Raw genomic sequence first — 11,514 nt, forward strand, 5'->3', positions numbered from 1 at the left:
GGCAATGACGTCTTCATCCTTGACAGCCTGTTTACCTGCTGCTATGAAAAAATGCTGTCCTCTACACAACTTGTTTATAGACAACATAAAATAATAAGGTCCAGTTTAAAATAACCAGGTTTTGAAAAAGAAGCAAGACTTGGAATGACTTAAATACACATCCCCACATTGAAACCTTTTTGACCTGTTTGAAATCATAAATTTGGCTTACATCATAAATAACTTTGAGATAAAATTTTCAATCCTTGTTTGATGTGGGACAAACAAAGTACAAGAATCTGACACAGTTTGGGAAATCCTCATTTCCATTTTAATTAAAACCTATGTCACTGTCTTCGGGTAATTTTATACAAATGTTCTCAGGTACAAGGTAAGAATAATGGCGCTCTACAGAAGAGAGCCAACTGGTGAAAGATACAGAGGAAAAAACTGTACTACATCTTTTTAAATACAAAACAGACAAATGGGAACCTTGCTCCTGAACTCGTTTCTTACGTTCTCCCACCTTTTTTTAATGATAACATGAATTTAGAAAAGTTTTCATTGCAAATGTTTCCAGAATAAACTCACAAATTAACCCAACAATGCTAAGATCCATTTAAAACAAAGTTAAAAAATAAGTGTAATTCAAATCAGTGGACACAACATTGCTGATCTCTCTTTTTTGAGTTCTTATAGTTTTGTGTTTTAAATGTTTTGTCATGTATAAAAAAACAGAACAAAATCAACATGAACCAAGAGACGGCAGATTAAAAGGTCCTTTCATAAAGATCTCAAAGAGGTTTTCTGGAGCAGGTGGATGCAGAACTGAATCATGACAGCTCAATCTCCTGCTGGGTTTTCATCTGTTGTCTAAATATGAACAATCATTTCTCCAGACATCAGGTGTAAATCACACTCAGTATTGTGTGCAAGTTCATTCATAAAGTTCTGCAGTAACTTTCTTTGTGCTTCAGAGTCCATTACTCCATGCTGTCAGGATCCGCCTGGGCCATGTAGGCGTCCAGCTCAGCGTCCAGGTGTCCTTTGGTCTTCGACATGTAGGCGTCCAGCTGGTTGTCCAGTTGTTCACGGGTCACAGATGGTCGGCCAATACCTCGGCCCCGCCCACGCCCGCGACCACCTCTACCAGCGAAACCACCACGACCACGCAGTCCACCACGACCTGATGACAAATTGCATGAATGAGAACAATCTGGATTTCTGAGGCTAGAGGTCAATTTCCTGCTTCACCTACATAGAAGAGAAACAATAACACCCTCTTACCTCTGGCTACTCCCCCTCGAACTGCTCCTCTTGGCATAGCTCCTCCTCTACCAACAGGTCCTCCACGATGGCGTCCTCCTCTACGCATTGACAGACGGCCTGCAGAGCCACGGCCTCGCATGGGACCACCTGTAGTCATCCGCTTGCCTTGGTGACAAAAAAATATAAATTCTCTAAAACATCCAAGACATATACAGGAGGGAGATCCACCGCTGTGAGCAGCACCTCTGTTTATGCTTACCCCTCAGAGACAGCGCTCCCCTCATCACTCCTCCTCTGGCACGTCCTCGGAGGCCTCCCCTCGTCATCCCTCGCATCCCTCCTCTTCCTCCTGCAGGTCCTCCTCTCATCAGAGCCCCAACTGGCCTGCCCAGTCTTGCCTGGATGTTACTCTTCCCCAGCCGCTGCTTCAAGCTCTGATACGAGTTAATCAGTAAGGCAAAATTATCAATCTCTACAATCAACAAATCATCCTACAGGTGTAAAAAATCAAAGCTGTGGTTGGCTTCACTCTATGTTCTGCAGTGGTTTTGCCGATCGTTTGTGATAAAAATCTGTTGGTTACAACACGCTGTTAATATTTTTAACTATAAGATTAATCAGCTGCTGTGTATGCAAATGACAAGATTTTGCATAGCCTGACTGGGGTTTATAAACTTACACTGGCAATAAAAAAATCTGCCTAACATTTGTTTAAACAAATGTAAAGGTAGAGTAAAGGGTGCATAGTATAACTTTGAAATTGCAGCCTCTTATATTAACAGCCACACATAATCGTACAACCATCTACAGCAGCCTTGCAGAAGTTAAAACCACATCATCATTTGGCTTCATGTGCATGTGTTTATAATACATGGGCCATACAGGACTACCACCAGGTCACACCAAGCAGCTCCTGAAGTCCCTCCTCTGTTTGCATCACTTAAACAGGATGGACCTGAAGTAATGATGGTTCAGTATGTCAATGAAAGGTTTGTTGGAGTTAGGCAGAAAGCCCTCCCCCAAAAGGCTCTTCCTCTTAAGTGTCCATAATTGGGACAATCTCAGCATCCAGGATGATATTGGTGTGATGAGATATCTCAAATTTACGAAGGTTGTCTAACAGCTAGCTTTGAGTTGATGCAGTTGTAACACCTGGTTTAAGTTCTACAGTTACCTAGAACCACCTTCATTTTGAATACTGAAATGCTTCATCAATTACAAACGCTCTTCTCCACACAGGGCTCCACACAGGCTGTGAAATAGATTCATATATAGAAAAATGCAACTTTTGTTGTGTTATAAAACATTCTGCTGATAAAGGAAAAATGTAATACACAAGGATAAGTGAAAAATGTTGGGTTCATGACTTGGTTCTGCTTTGGTGTGGTCCCTTTTTCTGCATGCTGTAAAGTTCAAAAGAAACAGCAGTGTCTGTGAAGTGCAGTTTTACAACCCTTCCGTAAACGTGTCCACAGGAGGTAATAGCTGGGATTTCATTTATCTGTCACATCCTAGACTGTAGCAACACCTATCTACACAGATTCTGTCTTCTTACAGTAAGTGGACTGAAGAATTTACAATTTAAAAAACCCTGCTGCCTGTCTGACCTTTGACCTCACCTGCTTGTGGTTCAGAGCAGCCTGCACAGACGGCCGATTCTCCATCTGCTGAGCCAGCCGGCGGTTGCGGGCACTGGCCAGGTGTTGCTGCTGCATGGTGGCTCGAATGCTTACCGCAGTGGGTTGCTTGTTCTTCAGCATGTTAGTGAAGCTTTAGAGGTGGGAGGGGGAGAGAGGGGGGAGTAGAAGAGGGGGAGAGGGGACATACAGGGGAGGAGGAGGAAGCAGGATCCACATCAAGTCATTTCTCATGTTACTGGTCTGCCACACAGTGTGCTGGCTTTAAGTCACTTTAGACTTCACTTGTTGGCACTCATTTTCTCTCTCAATCACATCACAACTGATTTGCACTTGAATATAGCATATGTGAAGCACAAGAAGAACTTTGATAGAGAGAGGAAATTTAGAGTAGAGACAGAGAGAAGGAGAGAAACAGAAATAAGGTGGCGGAGGAGGCGCACAGTTTGCCACTTACAGGCCTCCAGCTGCTCAGCCAGCTGTCATCGTGCTGCAGCAGAGGCCCCGGACATGAGGAGTGCTTGGTTACTCAGTCTCTTACAGCATGGACCGTGACGCTGTGGTTTAACCACCGAGTAAAGGGGAGATGGGAGAGAGGGAAAGGGGAGTTCTTTGTCACGTCCAAGCTTGGCCTGAGTACCTTTGAGCAGAGAGAGAGGTGAAGGGAAGGAAAGAAGAGCACCTGCTTCACGTCAACTGGTTTGAGAGAGAAAATTTAAGAGGCAGGATGATGCCCCATCTGCCTGGTTTATCTTAAGCCTTCTTCTCCCCCGTAAAGGCCAATGTTTAACTCATCGACAGGAAGGAGGAGTGCCAAGGCTTCATTGGTTAGTGGTCCGGTCCGGCACAGGCTTACCAAGTGTGACCACGACCCTCTCCCCTTGTTAACATGTCTCCACTGCTCACACAAGACGCCTGGTTCGGTTAAACCACCTCTGTCACACACTGAACTCGTACACTGCCTGGCCAAAAGAAAAGTTGCCACCAAAAAAAGGCGCACACACTGATGTTCTGTAGGACCGCCTCTCGCCGTGGCATTGTTTCAATAAGCTTCTGCGATGTCTCAAGATTTATTTCCATCCAGTGTTGCATCAATTTTTCACCAAGATCTTGCACTGATGACAGTAGAGTCTGAACACTGCGCAAAGCCTCAATGGGGTTAAGGTTTGGACTCTGTGGCAGCCAATCCATGTGTGAAAATGATGTCTGGTGCTCTCTGAACCACTCTTTCACAATTTGAGCCCGATGAATCCTGGCATTGTCATCGTGGGATATGGCCGTGTCATCAAGGAAGACAAAAATCCATTGATGGAATAACCTGCTCATTCAGTGTATTCAGGTAGTCAGCTGACCTCATTCTTTGAGCACAGACTGTTGCTGAACCTAGACCTGACCAACTGCAGCAACCCCAGATCATAGCACTGCCCCCACAGGCTTGGGAAGTAGGCACTAGACATTTTGGGTGCATCACTTCATCTGCCTCTCTTCTTACCCTGATGGCCCATCGATATGGAGCAGGGTAAATCTGGACTTATCAGACAACATGACCTTCTTCCATTGATCCAGAGTCCAATCATTCAGCTCCCTAGCATATTGTTGATTTGTGGTTTTCTTAAAGCTGCACCGCTGTTCAGTCCCAATTCCTTCAGCTCCCTTTGCATTGTGGGCGTGTAAATGCTCTTACTTTCACAATTAAACATCGCCCTGAGTTCAACTGTTGTTTTACTTCAATCTGATTTCAGCAAATGCTGACGTGATCACCGATCATGATCATTCAGGATTTTTTTCCGGCCACATTTCTTCCTAGAAGACAATGGGTCCTCACTATCCTTCCAGTTTTTAATAATGCACTGGACAGTGCTTAACCCAATTTCAATAGTTTCTGCAATCTCCTCAGATGTTTTCCCTGCTAGATGCATGCCAATGATTTGACCCTTATCAAATAGGCCAACATCTTCTCCACGACCACAGGATGCGTCTTGCGACATGGTTATTCAAGAAATTAGATTCAATTAAAAACACCAGTTGGGGTTAAATAACTTGTTAGCAGATGGAGGATAATCACCCATGCAGTTTTTATCCAATAGAAGGCTTGTACCAATTTGCTTAGTGAAATCCAGGTGGAGACCTTTTTTTTTTGGCTAGGCAGTATATTTAACCTTACACACATAGACAGGGACAGACGTGGTTGAGTGAGCAGTGCACACACTGAGCAAAGCATCCGTGTTGGGTCCGATCCCCAACAGAAGCCTTCCGTAGGTAGCCCTAGAACCTTCACAAGCCAAGGCTGGCCCTTTCATCTGGTGTCTAACTGCTGACAGGGTGCGTGGCGCCTCACCGCTCATTCAGGGACACCTTGGTGGTGCTTTTCAGGACGACTTTTTGTGAGGAGGCTGCGCTCATTTTGAGAAAACTTCTTTTGCGGACTCCTAGAAACAAAAAGGAGAAGAAATAAATAAATATTACACAAGACATTACTACAAATCATTATACAGATTACAGTGACTGAACAGCTGAAACTTGTTTTGTATTGTCTTGTCAATCCCCAGGGTTGACACTGAAAGTCAACTACTCGAAACTATAAATGGACATTTTAGCTTTTCAAAGGAATGATGTGACTCATAGAAAACGCAACATAAGCTAATCATTTAATGAACTAATACTACCAAATGAAGATTTCATGTGAACCCGGTCACAAGATGGTGTCGTGGGTGGCAGCTGCCCGGTCATACATCATCAGTGTCAATGTTGGTGTTTGTAACCCCCACACCACATGAAGCAGATTTATACAAACCACACATTGATCATGAGACGACAGACTTGTCAGGTGTATCTCATTACTACAATTCCTGTAATCGTTACTAATTGAAATACTTGCTAATGAAAATTCCTATATTCTGGTTTAAACCGGTCTTTCTTCGCCAACAGAAACTAGATGGTTTAGCTGGGCGGGGTAGTCACCTCTTGAATACACCGAAAATCGATCAATGAATTTGTAAACTCAATGGTAAATTTTTCAAACTAAACCTAAGGTGAAAGATGTTGTTTTAAATTCGTAAGAACAGTTTTACGATTGTTTTTATACTCACAGAGAGTGTTGCGTCGGTCCAAAACCCTCGCAGCCAGCCAAGATTAGCCTCAAAGCTAGCCTGTGTCAGCACGGTGTAACCGTGTCGGCCGTCCTTTTCTTCTTCTGCTTGGAAAAACACGGAGCTAACTTCCAGTTGCTTCACTTAGAGAAAATGGAGGTTCTAGATTGATCTTTTTCCTACAGAAAAACAGTCAGACGCGCAAAAATCGAGGCAGTCGTCTCCTCAAAATGGTGCAGCTAGCTGAGCTCACTGTTCTTCTCGAGGAGAAAATGGAGACGTTCTTATGACGCTGTGCGTAACGACGATGACGCCAATGACGCCGCGTCCGGCTCCGGCTGTGTTTATGGTTTGGTAAAATGGCTTCAGCGGCTCTGGTTGAGACTTCTGCAGGTAAAGATGCTATTGCAGAGGGGTTACTGGACCTCCTGAAACCAGCAATTCAACAGCTGGACTTGCATGTACATTCAGTGAGGTAAATATTCTCATTTATTGTCTAGTTATCAAATAACTGAGATATGAAGAGCTTACTGCCATGAGAGCTAACATGCTAACTTCTCATACTGCTTGACAGTCTCGTGATTCTACCACGGGTTAATACCTCTTATTGTTTTCCCGTGTCATACGTATTGCCGTCACTCAGATGACTCCTTTCAGACTATTTTTTTGAGCCGTATATCTGGGACGACGGGCAAATCAGAGTTTGTGTCAATACAGACAGTTTTTGGCAATTGATCAATGCTGCATGTCATTGGTCGTGTTCACAGTGTCAATGAGTGAGTGGAAAAGAACATAGTGAGCAGCCTCATTGTGAGCATTATTTCAGTGGTCTTATTTTGTCTGGACTGTTCCTGTACTTCTGTTATTCTTTGCAGAGAAAGCCAGGTAGAGTTAAGGGAGCACATAGACAATCTGGCCACAGGTAATTTGTCTCAATAGTTTTGAAAAATATTTTATTTTTTATGTAATAATTTTCTTTGCCTCTTTTAACATAAATGCATGAAGTACCTTTGTTTCCCTGGTATAAATCTGTCTCGTGTTGTTTGGTGTTGTGTGTGCCCTGTGATTTTTTTTTAATTTTTTTTTTAATGCAGAGCTATGTAGGATAAATGAGCATCAGAAGGTGGCTCTGGACCTGGACCCCTATGTGAAGAAGCTGCTAAATGCCAGACGGAGGGTCGTGTTAGTAAACAACATACTGCAAAATGCACAGGTCAGTTACAAGTCAGACTTTCTTTTGAAAAAAAATGTAGTCAGTAAAATAGTACACTGAAAAAATAGAAAGCCAGGCAACATTTTAGTTTCCACCATTTTATAGAGAATGAATGCATCACCAGCACACTTAAAAGACAATGATACCAACCAGTGAACAGGCTTGAGCAGCTTAAAGAAAAAAAAAACCTTGACAGGACATGACTGATTGGTTGGCCTGTTCTGCTACCATATTGCAGCAAAAAAAGAGCTTAATGTACATATTTTTACGCACTACTTCTGCCTATCTTATCCATGCAGTAAATATTTCAAGAGTTCATGTTTTCATGATAAGTGGCTTTTCAAACATAATTGGTGATAATGTGGTAAGGTAGAGCACCAAAAACCCAGTACACATATGATGAACACACAAGAACATCAATAAGATATAAGTTATATCAATACTTACATATCAAGATAATAAAAACAACACTGTTATGTCGCTATTAACACAAATATCTGTCTTCATTTTAGTTTACAGATGGTTAATGAAATAAATCGATTGAAAGTGTGTCCGCCCCCTGGGCCTGTTTTCACTCAAAAATAATCTAAATTTGTCTAAAAAATTCTAATTTTTTGTGTTTCAAATGACAGTTTTCAGTCTCATAAACTTCTGGAAATAGGTGTTGTTTTCAGTCCTGATGGAACCTCTAATCACTGTCACCTATTTCATAAATTATCATGTGAACACATTTACTTTGTGTCTCAGATGGGAGTAAAAGCCACATTGTTATAAAGAGAACTGGGCCATCCAGGTTTGTAATTTCTAGGCTCTCTGGATTTTGAAGAGTACAGAAAGTTTATATGGTTTGCAGGGTGTTTGTTTTTAAAGAATGTATCAACCTCTATTTATGACCAAATGAAGCCATTGAAATTCCTCTGCAGTCCAATACACTGCCTTTACAAACACTTGACCAAACAGTGTATTAATGCTGTTTTCACAGTGTGTGATTTACAAGGTGTTATGGTGTTACAGAAGCAAAAAAGGAATAGTGTGTAAACAATCAGCACAAGCTTCACATGACCAGACGGCGCCTTTCTGTTCTGTTGGGTCCGGTGTTTACACAGATGTCATTTCTTCTCTGTGTTTACCTCCCATGTTGGCTCAGGCAGAGGTGCTTCTGGACAACAGTCATGGCAGGCAACTGCTTGAGGCCCAGGCCAGTAGAGGTCACCAACAGCTGGCAAACTTCAAACCATAGCAGTGGCTCAAGTTGTGCAAAGTTTGCCATGACAGTATTAAGAATTACCCATCTGACAGAGATCACTCTTTGTGGCTACAAAGCGTTTCACGTTTCTTCATGAAAATTATACAATGCAGCAGCTAGAGTAGCCTATGGAGAATGGAGGAACCTGATTCACCTAGTTTCTGTTTGTATTTCACCATGGTGTTTCCCAGATGAGTGTACCACTCTGGGGGTAAGAGTACGAACATCTGCAGTAAACTTGTCAGTTTAGCAGGCTGACACAAAGTGAATGAAATAGTAGTTGCTGTACAAACACTCAATAACTACTCATCTTAGTTTTTGGCATTATTATTAAAATAGGCATGTTCTCTGCCAAAATCATTATTAAAATAGAATTCTACCTGTCCTTTCACTGGATTTAGTATTACTGAGGTTTAGAGGGATATTTCAAGATTTTAGGCAAGGCAAGTTTATTTGTAGAGCAGAATGCATACACAAGGCAATTCAAAGTGCTTTATAGCTAACATAAAATATATCACAGTAGGCAAAATAAAATCATTGCATAAAATCACATCATAAAACATTAAAAATGATTAATTAAATTAAAAGAGGAGAGTGCAGATAAAATACTTTCAGTTGTTGTGTGCGATGCTAAACAGAACAGTTTTCAGCCAGGCTTTGAACATTGTCAGAGTTGAGGCCTGTCTCATATCTTCTGGCAGACTGTTACAGATTTTGGGGGCACTTAAGCTATCACTGTAACTTGTGTCCTGGATACTTTCAGCATCCTGTCAAGTTTGAATAGACCGAAACTTTCTTTGGCATAAAAAAAAGGATCACATATTATTTTGTGTCTCTAGGAACGTCTAAGGCGACTTAACCATAATGTGGCGAAGGAGACGGCACGGAGGAAGACCATGCTGGAGGCATCAGGAGTGTTCACCACCCGCTCCCCCAGCAAACCATGATCCACCTCCTCTTCTTCCTGCTTGTCGTCCTGCTCTATACATCAAACTGTGAACAACCCGACTGTCAGGGGATACATCACATCAGTACAGGACACTGAAACATGAGGAGGACGTCTCTTCCCCTGACACGAAGGCAGCTCTTTGTTCGACTATGTCCTGCACTGCTTTGTCTAGTGTTAATTAACATATAAAACATGCTGATAGCATCTTAGCAGCACACAGCTGCATGTTGTCTAATCTTCCAGCAAAAAACGCAACAGAAGGCATTTATTATACACATATTTATTCCACCAATTCAAACACATGGATTTTACAGGAAGGATTAATATTGTTACCCATGAGCAGAATGTTAAAAACATCACTCAGCCTTCAGGATCAATGACAACACTTGGCCCGAGCAATCATATTGATCAGAATAATTGATCCTTGTTTCTCTAAACTGTCGTTTTCTTTGAGAATTTATTGTGTACAAATGTGAGGTGAATATAGCTCTTTATTGACTGGACCTGTTACTCTATGGACTCAGCATCTGCCTGGTTTAGCTGCAGTTTGAAACAAGCCCACATTTTACTAAAAACAAATCTTAACCACAGAGCTACAGGCAAAATAACATCAACTGATACCTTTTTCATTAAAATTACGATTATGTTTTACATCTCTTCATTTTGAAGCTATTGCTGGTGCCACAGCTCTTTCTGTAAAGCTCTGCTTACTTGATTATTTTAGCTTTATAAACCCAAAGCAAAGAGAAGCTTCATATACTAACTGTGCTGTAATTTGTCTCTGTGATTACGCATCATGATAATGCCTGGGTAATATTCATGATTTCTCAGCTCTGTATGGCATCCCCTGCTTGTTTTTTTTTCAATTTCTAATATATATATATATTAAATTCATGTTGTCCTATGTGTCTTGTGTGAACATGTTCCTCTATCATCCTGTGGCTGAAAAGAAGCAGACTTCTACTATTCCTAGCAAATCTTTAAGGAGTCATTTTGGTATTGGAAAAACAAAAATAGGCATCTATTGTGTTTCATTTAAGTTGGCTGCTCAAACCAAAAGTAGATTATAAGAAGTGCTTTTTTTTAAGCCTAATTTATGACTAAGCTGTAATTGTTTGTGTGTGGTGGTTGAATTCCTGGTATGACTGTTTATACTCACTGTGACCTGACAGAAACACCTCAGGTCACTACCGTTTAGCAGTTTTAACTAACAATGAGTGTCTAATTGCCAGTCTCAATGTTTTATCTACACCTATAACTAATTACTATGTTCAGGGCTAAAATCCAACATTAAGAATGAAATCAGGAAATGACTGACCCTCCACCCTTATAGAACAATACAAAACAAATCGGTTATCACAATCTTTTCATCTTGGGTGTTTTGTAAGTAATTTTACATACATTTTTGTTTCTTTTATCTTCTGGCACCTTGGACAAAAAATATATATATATATATATCAAAGTTCCCTTTTTCTAATTACCAGTGTATGCTCTGCAACTATAGATTTACATGATGCAGAGGTGCTTTACTATAGTCACTGTGGAACTAACACAAATAATTCAATCTAAAGGTTTTATTGATATGCATGTTCAAAATATTGAACCATCATGTGAAATAGTTCCACTTGCGGTATAGAAATATTAATAGTCAAGAAAATATCCAAAAAAAGTGAAAAGGTCACTGATTTTGAATTAAGTTTGGCTTAAAGCTCCTTTGAGGTACTTTCAGTTTGGGTAGATTCTGATCCCCCTTGTGGACAAAATGGGTCGTGTAAATGCATAGCTAGAGTTTCTTCAATAATGACAAAAAGAAAGTTAACTCTATGCTTTCCTTTTTCTTTCTTTATATATTATTCAACATCAGATGACACATATATTAAGAATATTTGCCACAAAGAATGAAGAAAATGTTTGAGCTGCATGAGTGCATTCCACAGTCTTTAAACAAAATAAAGCTTTTAAGAAATGGACAATCTTGTCACTTCTTGCTTTCTGAGGTCATTAAAAACATGTATTAATGTTAGGCTGTTTTGAAACCCGAAAAAAACCCTCCTTAGAGAAACTTAGAATTGCTTTGGTTCCGCTAACTAACAAAAAAAGTCTAACAAAATTAATTAGTGGTCCACAAGGCA

The 11,514-nt window shown here is 40.9% G+C and overlaps 2 protein-coding genes across 2 annotated transcripts; one reads left to right on the forward strand and one right to left on the reverse strand.

The window, feature by feature from the left end:
• Positions 1–620: 620 nt before the first annotated feature.
• chtopa (chromatin target of PRMT1a) lies at positions 621–6,239 on the reverse strand. Its single transcript, XM_074686509.1, has 6 exons — positions 5,975–6,239; positions 5,224–5,314; positions 2,868–3,018; positions 1,508–1,682; positions 1,267–1,413; positions 621–1,165 (listed from the first exon to the last, which is right to left on the reverse strand). Exons 2-6 carry the CDS (start codon positions 5,286–5,288, stop codon positions 963–965), a joined length of 741 nt encoding a protein of 246 aa, XP_074542610.1. The 5' UTR covers positions 5,289–5,314; positions 5,975–6,239; the 3' UTR covers positions 621–962.
• Positions 6,240–6,243: 4 nt separating this feature from the next.
• On the forward strand, positions 6,244–11,306 carry snapin (SNAP associated protein). The gene is made up of 4 exons (XM_074686511.1): positions 6,244–6,449; positions 6,850–6,896; positions 7,069–7,187; positions 9,273–11,306. The coding sequence occupies exons 1-4, from the start codon at positions 6,334–6,336 to the stop codon at positions 9,378–9,380; spliced, it is 390 nt and encodes a 129-aa protein (XP_074542612.1). The 5' UTR covers positions 6,244–6,333; the 3' UTR covers positions 9,381–11,306.
• Positions 11,307–11,514: the final 208 nt, after the last annotated feature.

This window comes from Halichoeres trimaculatus, unplaced genomic scaffold, assembly GCF_033239565.1.
Source record: "Halichoeres trimaculatus isolate MK-OKI-2021-1 unplaced genomic scaffold, fHalTri1.1 fHalTri1_scaffold_14, whole genome shotgun sequence".
In the NCBI taxonomy this organism is placed as follows: domain Eukaryota; kingdom Metazoa; phylum Chordata; class Actinopteri; order Labriformes; family Labridae; genus Halichoeres; species Halichoeres trimaculatus.